Raw genomic sequence first — 12,290 nt, 5'->3', positions numbered from 1 at the left:
CTCCCGGTGTGCGGCTGAACTGGAGCCGATGCTTATTCGTGATCCGCTTGTTTCCGTTTGACCTTCTCCAGTTACTGCCTTTTACCGTAAGTAAGTCTTCATGCCCGGTGATGTTTATCCCCAGAAGCGTTTTCTGGAGCATCATCGCGCTGCCTCCAGCCTGGCTTTTGCAAGGCGCAGCCCTCGCGCTGGCTCCGCTCCCACGCTCATCCGGGCCACGTTCCCCCAGAAATGGGACTTCTGGGGACGCTTCTCTGGAAGCAGCCATGGCAGCACCGCAGCGCGCTTTTCAGACCCACCACGTTGTGCTTCGTTCCCGAAAATGTGGAAGCCTTTGGAGGGCATCTGCCGCCTGAGCTTTCTCCATGGCCAGGTCCCTAACGGGGGACCATCCCCAGCCTGGCAGAGCAGGGACTGACTTTCTCTACCGATTCTGCATTCAGGTATCCGCTGTCTCCCAAGTCAGCAAGGTTTTACACTGACCCTCGCCGCAGCTTAGGCCCCCGGCACGGCACTTATGCCATGGCATCTCCCGCCGCAGTGGTCTCATTTCGTTGGGATTTAATGGAATTAGCCGGCAAGTATTTATTCAGGGTTGGGGGAGGCTGTTTCATGAGCGAGCCCGGATGGAGGGAGATGCAGCGCACAGACCTGGGGAGCCCGGGGGGAGGCCCGTGGCGATGCTCTGCCCTGGGGCTGCAGCGCCTGCAGCGCCTGCAGCTCGCTCCCCGAAGCAGCACGAGCAAAGCCACAACCACATGCGTGTTTTTCAGGGGAATATCTGATTTCCTAGAATTGAGATTTCCTAACCCTGTCTTTTTTCATTTAACTTCTTTTCCCTGCCATGAGGCTTTTTTTTTTTGCCCGCCAGCCTGAGTGACTTCTCTCCCATCCAAATTTCCCTAATCTTCGAGCCCTTTGAAAGCTTTTGTGGCTTCACAGCAGTGAAGCTGTGGGACAGGTAAAATATGGGCTGAGCCCTCCATCTGCAGACCTCGCTGGGGAGCTCCAGCCATGCTTTGTAACCGCATCCATGCCGTGCTTACAGACCGCTCCGCTCAAGGAGGAACCAGGTAGTTTCCTTCTGCTGCTCCATCTGCAGCCCCCCGGGGCGGAGGGGAGGCAGGGAAGGGGGAGATGCTCCTTCTCTTCTCCAAAGCGAGTGGTGGCAGCGTGTCCAAGACATCCTGGGATCAGCCTTTCCAGGTGCTGGGAGATGGGCAGATGTTCCCCCCACCTCCCAGCATCTGCTCTGCCTCCGAAATCCTTGCTGTGCAGTGACTCAGCGGCGTGTTGAAAAATCCTCGCTCCCTTTCAGCACATGAAAACCCCCGAATCCCACTAATTCCCTCTTAATTTACATCCTGAATGGCTACGTTGGGAAGGAAAATCCTGCAGATTAAGGGACAGTGTCACAACACGCCAAGTGAACAAGCGTGCAGCAGGCAGGGGAGGCAGAGGCTGCCTGCTTTTGAGACCCGAGGATGCTCCAGAAGCATCAGGGAGCGGGTTTGGGACAGAGCAGGTCTTTGAATTAATGCTGCCAGGATGAGAAATGCCCTTCTCACATTAAACAAGGTGGTGGGTGACTGCTTTGGGTGGCCAATGAGTCCCTCCTGGTCCTGACGTCCCTGAGCCTGACTCCGGCTGCATGCCTGTGGGTTGCTGGTGAGGGGGACAGGCTCTTCCCTTGGGCTCATCCACCACCTGCCAAGCACCTGCATCCCTGCGGCAATCGGGAAATAGGAGCATCTTTGCGAGGACTTTGAACACCTCTGCTTATTTTTCAGGTCCCTAAGCTGGATACGGGGAGCCTGGTGCTTTGCTGTGGTGAAAGCGGCAGCAGCTCATCCAAGTGTGCATTAATGAATGAAGGTTTTGAGATGCTTGAAGTCCTACATATCATCCGTTTTCCTTGGCCAAATTTATTTGGTCGGAGGTGGCGGCGGGGTAGCTCTGGCAGCTGCAGGCTTGGTGGGTAGGTGGCTGTGGGCCCCTTTTCTGCCTATTCAATAACAGTTATGGCTTTTGTGCATCTCCAAGTGCTTTACAGAAGACACCGAGATGATGGTCCTCGCCTGCAGTTGAGGAAAGGGAGGAGGTGCCTTGAGTTAAAAGCTGTTTCTTGGGGCAGGAGAGCACCTTGAGCAGGGGGGCTGTGCCCGGGGAGAGCCCCCTGCTCTCCTCCTACCACCTTTGCTTGGCTCGGAAGGAAAAGGTGTCCTGAGCCGTAACGCAACGCTTCTCTAACCCAGGCTTGGAAATCACCATGAAGAAGATACTCAAAGCCCCCACAGATGTTCCTCCACAGCGGGCTGGTAGTGAGAGGGAAAGATGCTGGAGATAAAATATTGCTAAGCTTGGAAGGGAGGAGGGGACCTGGGGAGATGTTGGGCTCAGCCTTCACAGGAAAGGATGGGGATGGGGTTGGGGATGGGATGGGATGGATGATCCAGTGCTGGTGGTGGGGCTCAGGCAGGCTGCTTGAGGCAGGGACGGGTCTCTGTCTCCCTGACGATCGCCTGCAGAGTTTGGGTGCCTCCATCCATCTTGCTGTTCCCAAGCCACTGCACAGCCCTGACAGCCCCAGGAACCGCTGCCAGATCCCAGCAGCTTGGCGCCTGACCCAGCTGGGCAGGGAGGAGTGGCTTTAAAAATACATTCCCTGTGCAAAATGGGGACAGAAATAGCATCCCCTGCCAGGGCTCGGAGGTTTTGTTTGACTGTGGGGGCACGTCCCAGGCTGTCAGCAAGCAGAGGAGTTAGCAGATGGCTCCCTCCTTTCCGATAGAGAAATAAATAGCGTCGAGCCAGCTACCCTGTCGTTCCCCAACACCAAAGTCTACATTTTTCTGCCCACCCAGCTCCAGCCGAAGGGGGTTACGCGTTTGCTAAGCACCAGCTTCTTTTTTCCCTGGTGAACCAAGGGAGCGTTTGGAAGCTCTGAAGCCCTCGCTGAGCTGGCAGCTGCCCCAAGCAGCCCCGGCGGGAGGTATATTTTTAAGCAGAAGGTGCCGGACCCTTCCCAGGCGTTCCGGGGCTGCGGATGCTGGAAGGGGCAATTGTGCCTTTCTTCCTCTTTCTCCCCAGCTGGCGTGAGTGACTTCCCCTCTCTCTTGTGTTTCTTGGCATGAGGTTTCTTGCACAAGACCTGAGCTTCCTGCTAGCTTACATAGTGATTTGGTTTTTTAAGCTCTATTCGGAGCTGTGCTCCATGGGGGTCTTCAGAGCCTGGTGCGGAAGGTGCTCCTCAGATGGGTGAGCTGGAGAGGAGGTTGGTCCCCAGCGCCAGGCTTGTACCTCTGTTGGGGCTCAGCCTGCTTTTTGGAGAAAACATCTGACTTTCTAATACCGCCATGGGGGCCAGAGGCTACGTACAAAGCGGCAGGCTGGAAATGCCCCCGTGCCAAATCCAGCTCTGTCTGGGGAGCACAAAATCAGGCGTAGGAGAAGGTGTGGACAGGTACAGGCAGGCGGTCAGGGACGTCCCCGGGCAGGTTTGCAGCGATGCCACCAGTTCCCACGTTGGCAGTTTGCGGGCGCCAGCCGGAGCCCAGCCCAGCCCTTTATGTGCGAGCGCTGCTGGGAGCAGTGGGTTTATTTTTAGTCCTGCGAGCACTTGCTCTGTCCCCCGCGAAACCATCTGCTGCCTCCAGCGGGGCTGGTTTGTTGGCTTTGAGTCAACAAAGCAAAACCCCTCCCAAGTTTTCCATTTTTTGGCCGCAAACCGAGATGTTTTTCATGCTCATCTTCTGCCTCCTGCCCCCGTGTCCTCTCCCCACCCTCCCACGAGTGTTTTGGATGAGAAGTTTTGGGCTGGGTCTGATCCTTCCCTCGGCTTCGTGCTTCAATCTGGGCAGAGCACCAGGGTGCTGGGAGGGGACTCGCTCCGACACGAGCCGGGGATGTTCCCAAGGGTGCCCAAGCCCCTATGGCAGGGGTAGCAGATGCTCACCAGGCTTAAGATGAAAATTGGAACTTAATTATGTTGAGTTACTAATTAGGAGCGGACGTGGTGGCTCTGCTGAGTGAAAGCGAAGATGCTGAGAAATCATAGAATCATAGAAACATTAAGGTTAGAAAATGCACTCGGTGAAGACCGGCTCAGCGGGTCTGTTTGTAAACGTGGGTCCCAACACAAAGTGAAGGGTTGAATAACAAAATGAGGCAGCCTGGGGCTAATGAATGTGTGGTCCCCGTGTACAGAGCGGCTTTCAAGGCTTCCCAAGGCTGTGCCTGCAAAATCCCCCCACTCAAAAACCTGCTCTCCCAGAGCCATGTGGTACCATCAGCAGGGACACGGGGCTGTGGTCCCCACTGGAGGTTTTTGTCACTAGGGTGAGTGGCCCGGCAGGGACGGCTGTGAGTCCGAGGTGGCCGGGGGATGTTGGCCACGAGAGAGTGGGACAAAATCAGGTTTGGGGTTAGCCACAAGAGACCATCTCCTTCCCGGCTTTGGTCCCAGCTGGTGAGTACCCAGTTTGGCGGCACATCTGTCCGGCCGGGCTTTACCTGGTTTAATCTCACAGGTTTGTACGTGCCGGGGCAGGATTCCTACCGCTGGATGGGGACGTGGCAAAGGCAGGGCTCGAAGCATATAAGCTCCAGCAAATAAGCTCCAGATTTCCAGCTCTTGCTGGGTTTTACTTTGCAACCGGGTCCAAACCACGAGGCTTGTTCTCAATGAAACAGAACAACCAACCACACCAAAAAGGAGGGGAAAACAGGCTGTTTTCATCTTGGGCTTGTTGAGAGAGCTAATCATTTCACAGGAGGGATCACAGCATTTGGGAGAAGCCCAGAAGAAGATATTGGGATGTTTGTTCTTTGAGCCCAGAGCTTTGCTGGTGCTCGGGTTTAGCTACGTGTGGCTTGTTCATTGCCAGCTCTGCTGTGAGTGTCACTTTGCAATTATCTTTTGGGGTTTAATGAGACCTCTAAACTTTTAGAGGAATAACTGGCTATTTTGTGCTCTTTGCTATGAAGCCCTGAATGGTTTCCCTGAATGGTTTCCACAAAAAAACCCCTGCAAAAAACATCCAGCCGTAGCCAGGATGGTCTGGTGACTATTCTGCACACGTAGTCAAATAGTTTCATCCTTCATCCTTCATCCATCAAGGCGTGTCGTGGGCTTGGGGGAGTCAAGCTCCCCCATTTGCTGAATAGCAGTGAGCCGTGCTGGGTGGGTCTGGCAGCCCCTCCAACAGCACCCAGTGGGTGCCACTGAAAGGGTTCACAAATTAGGGTGTCTCTAGTTCCCATCCTATATAAGAGCCTCCATCAAGGGCTTCCTTATTGGATGAGACTGCAAACGGGTGGTACAGTCCAGGCGCTGGGTGAGGAGCCTTCACCTGCAGGAGCCACGTGGCCGATGGCTTGGGGCTGCCCCGGCTACGTCTGGAGAAACCCGGCAGGCCCAGAAGGACACGGCGTGTGAGTCCACCTTGGTAGGATCTCCCCAAAAATGAGACTGCCTTACTTGGGACTTGCTGCCCCGAACTCTCCATATATTCCCAGCGCGCACCCATCGTGGGCAGCATCCAGAGGTCAAATGGCAGAGGCCCAGGGCGGCGAGGCTTGCAAAAAAAGGCCGACAGTCTCCGTCATGATGCCTGGGAACCGGGTCCATCAGCACTGGCATCGCTTTGACCTCCTGTGCCATGCCAGCCTGGAATGCTCGTCTGTTCTCAGGCTCCGCGGTCCTCCCTGCCTCTGCCTTCCCCTGGGGTTGGCCGCACGTCCCAGCAAGACGAGCCCAAGAAGCCCCAGAAAACTGAGGAGAAAATGGCTGGAGACCAAAGAATTACGCAGAGGGGACGGTGATGTGAAATGCAAAACTTTTCTTGCAGAGAAAGCTCAGGGCTTTCTGTCGGTGAACTGTCACCGTGGCAAGTGTGCAGGCTCTGCAGCAGTGGCAGGAGGAGAAGGAGGAGATGGTGTCCACCAAGTTGTTTTCTGGAGCTGTGAGCCCAGAGCTCTTGGCCCAGACTCCAGCTGTAAGAAGTGCAATGGAAGAAGGTCCAGTTATTTTCCTGACATTTTTGTAACAATACAGGGCCAACAGTTTTTCTGCTGAAATACATGAGCGACTTGGGTTTTTCGCAGCTAACCCTTGGTAAGCTGAACCCTGGTAGACGTTCACTGGGACTCTCTAGGACATCAATCCCAGGGCAATCAAGAGGATCTGAAAAAGCCTTCCTTCCAATCACTTCCTCACCGCCGCTCTCTGATGATCCGGAGGCAAATTAAGGATCCTTAAAATTATGTCTTTCAACAGGCAATCAGTGCTCCTCTTGGCAGGGAAGGGCGTTCATCAACAGGCGCACAGGTCCTTGAGCTGAGATAAACACCACGTTGGATGGTACCACCTTCCAGCAGAAGGCATCTTTGCACGCAGAAGGCAGCACGCACGCACGCTGCAAGGATGAATTTTGGACGGCTCACAGTGGTATCACCTATATGGATGCACAGGCTGGGGAGACGTGGGAAGACGGAGATCACCCCCTGCTCCACATCGAGGCAGCACCTAAAGACCAAGCGGGGCTTTGGAGGTATGTCCCCAGGGGACCGCTGCCTTGCCACAGCTCCTGATGCCTTTTTTCCCAAGGGAATGGGAGCACCAGGGATACGTGAGAAGGGAGCTCTTGGAAGCAGCTCAGCCTCGGTATAGTCGGGTTTTGGAGCTCATTTATTCAGCAGCTACTTATAGCCTTCACAAATGGATGCTGCTAAGTACAGAGATGTGACCGCTCCGGAGCTCAGTTATTTCCAGCTCACTGCAGCTGACTTACGCCGCCTCCGTCAGCAGGGCTGAGGGGGGAAGGAAAACCTTCTGGAATGAGAGCCAGGAGATAGAAAAATCCCTCCTGTCGGTTTTTTTTCCCATGTTGTTACAAACCCTGAGCCCGTCCCAGCCTGACGGGTCGATAAACGTGAGTTTGGGGGAAATCCGGGAAGCAGCAGGGAAATAGCCGTTGGTTTAGGTGGGGACCATATGGAAACATGGCAGGAGCTTCTCCTCACTTTGACCTTAAAATGTGCATTTAAAGCTAAAGCCAATTCTCCCCGGCCAGCTGCAAACAAAAGAACTTTTCGGCCTTGCTGTGCCCAGCTCCATCCTTGCAGCATTTACACGATGGGCTCTGCTGAGCCGTGCTCCTCTTGGATGCTCTTTGCCTCTGATGTATAAAAGAGCCCTTCATGATGATGTTAAAAGTCAAATGTCCTCATGAAATGTCTCAGTCACTGGCTGATGAGTTTGGTTTGCCCAGTCCCCCGGGGAAAAGAATTTGCAGACAGACCCCACGTGTAGGTATGGGAGATGCGGTGGGAGAGACATCTTCCAGGAGCACGGTCTCTGCACCGCTCCTTGGGGTTACCAAGCCAAGCCTTGGCTGTCGGCGTCTGCAATGTTCACCGCTGCAGAAGGCAAGTCCTCATGGGGAAGGCAGAGCTCCTGGAGAACATTGCGAAGAGCTGCCAGCGGGGGAAAGAAAGGTGGTGCCGTGCCTGCGAAGGACCTTCAGAGCTCAGACAAGAGGCAGGAACAAAGGGCAAGTCGCGCGCTCGGGGATGACGAAGCCCGTGCGCTGGCTCTCTCCTGGCTGCCCACACCTGTACGCAGCCCACGGCCACGGCCAGCCGTGTCTTTTGAGCTGCTTTGATTGGCAAGTGCTTAAAGCTCCCTGGGGTTTTTGTTTTCACTTGGTTTGGGTTGGTTTTTTCTCTTTCTTTTAATAGTAGGGCTCATTTTCATGCTGGCTACCAGATATACGTGGCTTGCAGCTACTCAGGCAGGTGTCGCAGCCAGTTTGCGGTTCTCGGTTGCGTCATCCCCACGGTTTATTTAGAGTTCATCCTCTCTCCACCCAAGGTGGAGCTGCCTGCTAAGGTCTTTTCCTCTAGGTCCGTTCTGCAGGAGCAGCTGCGTGGTCGTCAGGAAATGTTTGGGCATCTCTAAGGGTAGTTGTTTTTGTGGTAAAAGTGATGACTTGTCTCTAGGCTCATCCGTGCTAATTGGGAGTGGGGAGGAGCGAAGCCAGGCGAAGGGCAGCCCGGCCATGCTCAGTTAACTTCTGCTTCTCTTTCTTCTTGTGCTGTATCGCTGTTGAATTTCTTAAAGCGGCTTTGTCTTTTTCAATTTCTCTCCGCGCTTTGCGTGTCTCTCTCATTTCTTCCTGGCTCCATTTCATCCTTCGCTCCTCAATCCCCTCGGCCGCTCATCCGGCTGCTTTTTAATCTGTTCACCTCCCCTGCTCTCCTTTCTCCCCTTAGGCAGCTCTCTCCTGCTCCCCACTCGATGCGTTCCCCAGCGGCGTTTTCTCTGCAAGCTGTTTGTCCAGCCGCGTGATGGGCGTAATGTTTGCAGGGCGCTTGTCCTTCACCGTCTGGTGCACGGTCTTCACCAAGGGGTGACCCCTCGGGGTGGCACCTGAACCTCCCTTGGATGCTGGTGTTCGCTCAGCCACGTCACTTGTTCACTTCATTTATCCAGATTTGAAGGGATGGGAAGGGGAAAAAAGCCTCCCAGCCATCAATCATCCCTGAGCCTGCCCAGACGGAGATTTGCAGTCCAGCTCGCATGTAAAATTATTGCACCTTCCCTCCTCCTCCTCCTCCTCCTCGTTCTCCTCCTCGCTTGGCGCTTTGCTTCAGCATCCCAAACCTTCCCATTTCAGAGCAGGGCTGAAGTCGTGTTGCGCAGGTGCTGTAGGGTGAGTCCCTGGGCGGTATCAGTTGGGGAGAGCTTTAGATTACGATAAACTCAGTTTTATTATTGCATCGCTGAGGGTTTAATGCTCCTTACCTCTCTTTCCTTGGCTTGATAACTCACGTTGTCTTATCTCGAGTCGGACCGAAGCGGCTGCCGTGGTGGGAGGCAGCGTGGGAGCCCTGCAGCCATCCAGAAACCCTTGTCCAGGAGTCGGGGGGTCTCTCGCCACCTAAATCCCACAGCGGGTCCCGAGTGCCCACCCGTTGCCATAGGATGCTGGTACCTAAGCGCTCCGAGGATTTGGGGGCTGCAGAGGGACTGCTCAAGGAGGGCATCCCCCGGGCAGGAGCCGCTGGTGATGTCCATGGCTTTCATATGCAGACCACTAAATAACTAGCTAAATTCTGTTTCATTAAAAAAATAAGATAAAAATAAAAATAAAGCCCCACTCTTTTGCGCAGAGTTATTCACACGTAGCAAAAAATAGAGCTGGTATGCAATGCCTGCCTGCAATGTACTCCAGGAGCTGCAGAGGCACTAGCTGGCACTTTGGGACCAAGGGGAAGATATTATATATAGCCAGGCTCAGTAAATCATTCCTCCGAAGGTTTTTTTTCTTCGAGCCTGCTCCCTCTTCCCTTTGTAGCATTACCATCCTTTTCCCTTTCCACTTGCTAGCAACATTGCACTAATTGTGCACAAACTTGTAGGGAAGTAAGCAGCATCTCTTCCTTCTCTGGTCCCAAAGCAGAAGGCACCGTGTAGCAGGGATGCGTACCGAGAGGTGAATTAAATCAGCGCTGTGCAGCCAGAGGTGAATTTCACCGCACTTGTCCCTGCGCTCCATTGGAGATGGGTATTTGTTTCCAAGTGTGGCACCGTGCAGATAATTTTTAAAGGGTCCTTTGCTCAGCAGCAGCAGGGATCTGGCTGGGAGCCGCGGGGTTGTTCACCCTTACTCTTTTTGTAAACCGCAAAACTGGGAATTTAAAGTCCAAAGACGTGTGTCAAGTGATCAGCAGAGAACAAATCTGCGTCCTTACTTATTTATGACTTACCTGACATATTTTGAATAATTGATCTATCTAGCATCAGGCACTTGGGAGGGTAATGGAGGATGATGCTGCAGGGTCAGAGGGACGTGAAGAGGGAAATAAAACCCTGAGAAGGAGGTTTTGAAGAAGTTGGTTGAGAGCAGGGTTGCTTTGACGTCCACTGTGCTTTGGCAGATGCCGTCTGCGTGAAAAGCTGCGGGGGGACCGAGCGGTGGGGGTAAGAGGCCATGACCTGCCGCGGCAGAGCCTAACCCCGCTCGCCCCTTCCCTGTCTTCCAGCCCATCACTTCATCGCGGCGACGGCGTGCCAGGAGGCGGACTACGGCTGGATGATCCGGCACCACTGCCTGAAGCAGTTCCAGCTCAGCATGGAGGGCATCGGGCAGCGGCTCTGGTGCGACTGGGATGAGACCGTGGGGTAAGTGAGGTCCCTCTGCTCGTCCCTCCCTTCCCGGCGTCCTGGGACCACCTGCACCCGTCTTTGATTTTGGGGTGTAAGGAGGTCAGTGGTGGGTTTTATTTCATGGGAGGGAACAAATGTGCCATTTCACTCCACTTTGCAAGTGCTGATGCTGCCCTGGCTCCATGCCTGCTGGGTCCAGCTGAAGGAGCTTCCCCGTCCCAGTCGCTTGTGGAGGGGGGCCATGAGGTGGGCTTAGAGGGGAGAGCAATGGATGTTGTCTTCCTGGACCCTCAGTGAGGCTTTTGACACCATCTCCCATAAGATCCTCACAGACAAGCTGATGAAGTATGGGCTGGATGAGCAGACAGCGAGGTGGGTTGAAAACAGGCTGAATGGCTAGGTCCAGAGGGTGGTGATCATTGGACAAAGACTAGTTGGAGGCCAGCAACCAGCGATGTACCCCAGGGGTCAATGCTGGGTCCAGACCTGCTTAACTCTTCATTAATGGTCTGGGTGATGGGGCACAGTGTACCCTCAGCAAGTTTGCAGATGACACCAGACTGGGAGGAGTGGGGGCCATGCCAGAGGGTCATGCTACCATCCAGAGGGACCTCGAGAGGCTGGAGAAATGGGCTGATGGGAACCTCATGAAGTTCAACAAGGAGAAGTGCAAAGTCCTGCACCTGGGGAGGAACAGCCCCGGGCACCAGGACGTGCTGAGGACCATCCAGCTGGAAGGCAACTTGTCAGAAAAGGACCTGGGGTCCCGCTGGACACCAAGTTGACCATGAGCCAGCAACGTGCCCTTGCAGCAAAGAAGGTGAATGGTGTCCGGGGCTGCGTTAGAAGGCGTGTTCCCAGCAGGTCGAGGGAGGTGATCCTTCCCCTCTACTCAGCACTGGTGAGGCCACCCCTGGAGTGCTGGGTCCAGTTCTGGGCTCCCCAGTGCAAGAGGGACATGGACATACTGGAGAGAGTCCAACAAAGCGCTGTGAAGATGGTGAAGGGTCTGGAGCATCTCTCCTATGAGAAAAGGCTGAGAGAGCTGGGGCTGTTGTTCAGCCTGGAGAAGAGAAGGCTCGGGGGGGATCTTATTAAGGTAGATAAATATCTGAAGGTAGACCCCCCCCAACCATCGTGGGGGTCTCCGCGGGACCTGTCCCCCTCTGTCGCCACCTTTGGAGGCAGCATCCAGATGTGGTCCAGATGCGGTGAGTGGCAGGAGAAGGGGATAAGCACCTCCCTGGGTGTCCTGGCTGCGCTGGGGGTGAGCTCCCACCCCTGGGACCTTCCCAGCAGCGCTGTCCCCAACCCAGGCCGTGCCTGTGCAGGGACTGAGTGTGTTCCAGGGGCAGGACTTTGCTTTTGGTCCTGGTTCGGTGCTATCTGCAAGCTTGATGAGATGCAATCCATCTCCTCCTCCAGACCTTCGGTGAAGCCATTGCACGGGAAGCAGAGGTGTATTAAAGAGCTTGTTCTTTATCTCCGACGTCCTGTTTTTCTTCTAAACAGCTTCTACTAAACTTGTTATCCTTGAGGCACTTGGAGGAAATGTTGATAAACTTGCAGTGTTTAATTTGATTGTGTAAGTCCATTTGCTCCGTGCAAACACAAGGCTGTGGTTATTTAAGAGATGACATTCCTCTGATCCTCCTGTGCCCTCAGGACACTGGGAAAAATCAGGTGGAAATAGCTCAGCTGCTGCTGTAAATAAAGCTGCTCTGCAAGGATATGGGTTTCGGGCGGCCACCTCGCTTGACACCCCTGCTCCCTTGGGTGTGCATGGGATCCACCATCCCCTTTTAAGAGAAGAAGTACTGTTAGGAGATGTCCCAGCAGGAGTGGGCAGGGGGTGGCATAGGGGGTCGGTCTGTCGGTCGTCCCTCTGGCTTTAGGGGGAAGGACTTGACTTCTACCAGGTGTGAGACAAAGAAATGGAAATAAAATACCTGCCTGGAGCCTCATCTCTTTTCCATATCTCCCCCCAAACCGAGGAATTTTGATGCTTGAAACCTGTCCAAAAATGAGAATGAGAAATAGTTGAAGGTTTTGCCTCTGACAGGTCCCATCACCATCGTACCATCAGCAGCATCGGGTTTGGAGCTGTGATTTCTCATAT

At 54.3% G+C, this 12,290-nt stretch overlaps 1 protein-coding gene across 1 annotated transcript; it reads left to right on the top strand.

Moving 5' to 3' along the window:
* Window positions 1-10,047: 10,047 nt before the first annotated feature.
* On the top strand, window positions 10,048-10,190 carry RAMP1 (receptor (G protein-coupled) activity modifying protein 1; the record flags this gene model as incomplete). Its single annotated transcript, XM_009577407.1, has 1 exon — window positions 10,048-10,190. A coding segment is annotated over one exon (143 nt), but the record flags the coding sequence as incomplete, so codon positions are not given.
* Window positions 10,191-12,290: the final 2,100 nt, after the last annotated feature.

Source organism: Fulmarus glacialis, unplaced genomic scaffold (assembly GCF_000690835.1).
Source record: "Fulmarus glacialis isolate BGI_N327 unplaced genomic scaffold, ASM69083v1 scaffold9035, whole genome shotgun sequence".
In the NCBI taxonomy this organism is placed as follows: Eukaryota; Metazoa; Chordata; class Aves; order Procellariiformes; family Procellariidae; genus Fulmarus; species Fulmarus glacialis.
The sequence above is the reverse complement of the archived record's forward strand: the minus strand, read 5'-3'. Positions and strand labels throughout refer to the sequence as shown.